The sequence below is a fragment of the Merops nubicus genome, unplaced genomic scaffold (assembly GCF_000691845.1).
Source record: "Merops nubicus isolate BGI_N331 unplaced genomic scaffold, ASM69184v1 scaffold50936, whole genome shotgun sequence".
Lineage (NCBI taxonomy): Eukaryota > Metazoa > Chordata > Aves > Coraciiformes > Meropidae > Merops > Merops nubicus.
The window spans coordinates 1-4590 of record NW_008613961.1 but is presented as its reverse complement, the minus strand read 5'-3'; the positions used below and the strand labels follow the sequence as shown (position 1 = coordinate 4590).

The 4590-nt window shown below is 49.4% G+C and overlaps 1 protein-coding gene across 1 annotated transcript in view; it reads right to left on the bottom strand.

The window, feature by feature from the left end:
• Positions 1-4589, bottom strand: part of RHCG (Rh family, C glycoprotein) — a gene marked incomplete at its 3' end in the record, with an annotated part of 7749 nt that extends 3160 nt beyond the window's left edge. The window contains exons 1-3 of the mRNA XM_008942035.1: positions 4466-4589; positions 899-1085; positions 288-438 (exon numbers count right to left, since the gene is read on the bottom strand). Coding sequence (XP_008940283.1) covers positions 288-438; positions 899-1085; positions 4466-4589 — 462 coding nt within the window. The remainder of the gene's footprint in view (positions 1-287; positions 439-898; positions 1086-4465) is intronic.
• Between the last annotated feature and the right edge of the window lies 1 nt (position 4590).

Genomic DNA, 4590 nt, shown 5'->3' with positions numbered 1-4590 from the left:
TGCTCCATTGTGCTAAGACACCTCAACTGCCTCAGGAGCCACAGCAGAGGAACCCAGTGCTTTTGAATTGCCAGGCTTGTGTGTGAAACTCCAGAAGATCTCCCTTCTCAGTGAAGTACCCCATGCTGACCCCTTTGTAATCTGTCTACTTTTTCTGCCTGAATTCTTGCACTTCAAATGCTTATGGAGGTAGTTAGTGGCTTGGTGGAGCCACAGCAAAGGGAGACAATTTTAAGAGATGCAGAGAGGAAGGAGCAGAACCAAGCAGGTGCTGCCTGAAGCCTTACATGAAGCAGGTTGAGGAGGATGTACTCGTTCACTGCGAAGAGTGTGACTTGAAACAAAGTCAGGATGAGAAGCTGTACGGGGCTGGTTTTGCCCAGGATGGCCCCGAAGGCGATGCACACGGAGCCCACGCAGAAATCAGCATTGATCAGGCTGGAAAAGGGGAAGGAAAATGGTTGTTTAATAACGAAATACTCTTCTGTAACTCACCCTCACCCTGCCCCCAGCTCTAGAGATCCCACCCAAAGATGAATAGGTGGTGAGGAGACCTTGGATTTCCCACTGACCTTCCTCCCATCCTTACATGGTCCAGGAAAGGTGTCTTCCCCCAGACTGTTTAAATAATGTGGATCATATATGTCCTCAGCACTGGTCTCCATGGTGCTTGGTTTGGGACTAAGGGGTGATGCTTACCTCACACTTCCCTTTGAGTGGTACCACCATAATGGCAGGTACCTTTGGGCGAAAGGGTGGCAAGCGAGTGAAGATGTGCAGTGGGAAGACATTTTAGAGACTCATTTACATGTAACAAAGGGACAAGATGCTTGGCTCCCATCCCACCTCTTCTACTGGCCATTCAAGAGGTGGCATCCCAGATCCACCTTCTCCTTACTTCTCCACTCCAATGAGGATCTTCCCGCTCTTGAAAGAATGGAACCAGCCTTGCATCAGGAGAGCCCACTGGATCCCAAAGGCGGCGAGGAGGAAATTGAAGCCTACAGCTCCGAATCCATAACGCTTCAGGAACATCATGAGGAAGCCAAAGCCCACAAAGATCATCACATGAACATCCTGGAAAGCTGTGCAGTGGGAAGGGACCATCAGCTCTGCAGGCACAGCTACAAGTGCCATTTGAATTTGATGGTGAAAGGATACTTAACAACGTCAGTGGCAGTAAGGGAGAAATTAAAGAGAAAATGTGTGCTTGTCCAGCACCCCCACATTTCTAAGTCTGAAAATAGTTCAGCTTCTGGAAACTGACTTTTGGTTAAAAGGCTCAGTCTTGAAAGTAGAAAACGTTTCTTAAAAGCTGCATGCAAGGGAAGACAAATGGAGTGAGCAAAGGAAAACATTTTTCTATTCAAAATGGTTTTCCCCATTTTGTAAAAAAAACTCAAAAATGTCAAGTAAAATAAGCAGTGGAGTTTTGTTAAAAACAGATGAACGGTCAGTTTGGGTAGGTCCATCCAACACAGGGTCTTGGTGATGTCTCAGAGGAAGAAGAGGACAAGAACAAGGGAATTTTACATATAGATTTTAAATGCTGCTAAAATCAGTGGCAAAATACCCTTGAGACCAGGATCCCACCTTGTGAGATTCTGAGTGCTTAAACCAGAAAGACCCAGTTCTTCCCACAAATGCTCAGACCTGCTAACTCAAGCCCCTCAGATGCCTTTCCCCGGGGGAAACCAAACCTGTCTGAGCCTCTTGAAAGAACTTCTCAGTGCAGTAAACCTGCTGTACTTTTTAATGCTGCACGCCTCTACCAGATAAGCATCGCTTTGCGATTAAGTGAGCTGAAACGCTGCATGCTTACAAGTTGAACCATGAAACCCCTCACACTGGAGGCCACTCTGCCCATGAAAATAGCAGGAGACCCAAGGTTTGGATCCCCGACCGGGAGAGTCCCACCAGCAAAGCTGCACCATAGGACAGGTAAACAGTGTAGATGGAGCTACACCAGCAAGTTCTGCATTACACAGCACACAGACCATTATAGCCACTGCAACCAGCAACGACTGCGTGCCCCAGAGAAGGCATGAGCTCCAGACAAAGAAATACAGTGATTGAGAATCTGCTCTACCTCAAACCTGTGCTGAAATCCAGCAGTCCCAGATCTGCTACCACAGGGACAGTGGGATTGTATCTGCTGCTTTCAGTAAGAACTGGGTGAGGATTTGGGTGGGTGTAGCTCTGCAGAAGCCATGGCTTTTGTCCTTTGGTGCTTCACAAAATCTTGGAACTTGTCTAAGGACAAGCATTTAGACAGGCTCCAGCAATGTGGAGCCATGTTGCAGAGGCAGGCTAAGCTGTTTTTAAAAATGCCCTCCACGCCTATGAAATCACGCATTAAAAAAGGCAGGAGACAAGATCTGCAGCTGGCACTGTTCAGCAGAGGTCACTTCAAATGCACATCTCTGCACGTCCTAAGAACCAGTCTTCCTAAGCCTGGTTCTACCACACCATCCCACAGCCTGCCCCTCTGCAGCTGGATGTATTCTCCCCACCTCTCTCCTCCAGTGGGAGCAGCACAATGCACAGCTAGAAGTACTTGCTTCCGTTTGCACTATATATTCCTGCTTTCATCCTAAGAGCAGAAATGCACAGGTCAGAGTCAAAGCCACATACTGTGCACCCTCCAAAACCACAGAGGATCCCCAGTATAAAGCCAGGGGGAAGAGCAGGTCTTTCTCCAAACTGCACCCAGCCTAAAGCCTTTTCTTAAACCTTGAATTTGTTTCCCTTGGGAAGCCTAATACTGGCATCACTCAGAGGCAGCCCAGGTTCTGCCATGGCCTAAAGGTTATGGGACCCTGCTTTTGTGGGTGGACAATTGCCATCAAGAGGAAGTGTTTGGCCTTTGGGAATGCTACCTGTGCTGAAGAATCTCACTTCTTTTCTCCAGAGAGCAGATGAGTCACCCATTAGGGAGTATCAACGTGTGATTCAAAATGAGAAGGAACCGTCACACTGACAGGACCTGGCAATGGGCACCACTGACACAACCACACATAGGCTTCCCTCTGCTTGCCTTCCCAGTCATCTCTGGGCTTGGAGGACCTGTCAGGTTGTCAATCCTATCTTGACAGGTCCTATGGACAGCAGAGGTTGCAGACACATTAATACAAGTGATCCTTGGGGTGTTCAACTATCACACTCTCTTCTGAACACTGCCGGATGGACACAGGGATCAAAATGGCAGGGCTTGGCCACCTTGCCACCTTTGTCATCTTTGCAGAGAGGGCATATTTCTGATTAGAAAACAGAGAAAAAACCTGCTCTGCTTTTGGGCACGTGAGCCCTTCCTCAGGTCTGAAACAGAAACATTATTCAAAGCTAAACAGAGCTAAGCAGCTGCTCGTAGGCTGATTTAGTTGTATGAATCCATGCGTCCCTTTGAGGAGGAATATTTGGCACTGTGGAACAAGGGTGAGATATAAGGATGGAAAAGACGTCATGTCCTGAACTCCTACAAGTTCTTTCTTGGACCCTGATGTTCTCCTAGCACATCAGTGACAAAAGCAGCCCTGAGGCACTGCTGCTGCTTCATGCCACCCTGCATGGGGTTAGTCCCATGGACAGACCTGAGGAGAGAGCCCAGGGCAGCCACGGCCAGACATGAACCTGGAGGTTTAGTGTACAGTAACCTGGAGGTTTAGTGTTCAGCTGAGCAGTGGGTTTCTGTAAGCAAATCCCTTTCTGCACTAGCTAATCCTCAGCAGCTACAGGTTTCTATAGCTCCTTTGATTTAGCAGGTGTTTTTAATGGAAATGTTCTAAATAGATGCATGACTCAGGCCTGTTGCTTCCTTGGAAACAATTGCCTACAGAAGCAGCCTGTTCTGAACGGCTCACAGAGATGACCAGCCCTGGAGATCAAATCCGGCCAAAGGCACCACCTGGCCAGGAGGGCTTTAACCACCTGAATAATCCCCATGGCAATATGATGCAGTGACCCGAGAGCACTGGGAACCTGGCAGGTTAGGAGGACTCCGGCATTGAAATGCCAGTAGCTAAAGGGTAATTCACTAGTGAGGGGGAGGGCATAGGAAGGGGAGGAAGGTGTCACAAGATCTCGACAGCCGTTCCTCTGTATGCACAGAGAAGCTTGCTCAGATCCAGAGCTGAGGGAGGGGGCAGCAAGCCGAAACTTGCAGGGTGGAGGGAACACGTCAGCCCTATTCCTGGAATAAAAGACGTCATGTACTGGTGTCACGGTACCCTGCTGACAGAGCCCCAAGAGCACTGGAGGGCCTCGAGGCTTCTCTCTTGCTTTTTGGTGTACCCCAAACCAGCCTCAAGGCAAGAGCCTGACTTCCCAGCAGCTGGTGAAGATGTCACCTCTGCCAGGCTCTGCCGCGAGGTGGGGCGGATCAGACGGGTCAGGTTGGGATGGATGCAGTGGGTTGGGATGGGACAGGGACCAGCCAGCCCCAGGACTAGGCTTCCCAAATACTCACACGGGTATCGGAAGTAGAAGTCGTTCTCTATGTCGCTGGTGAGGTTCATCTCCCGCTTCTCTTCCTCCCAGTGCGCATCAGCCTCGGGGCTGAAGCGCACGAAGACCCCGAAGAGCACGACCATG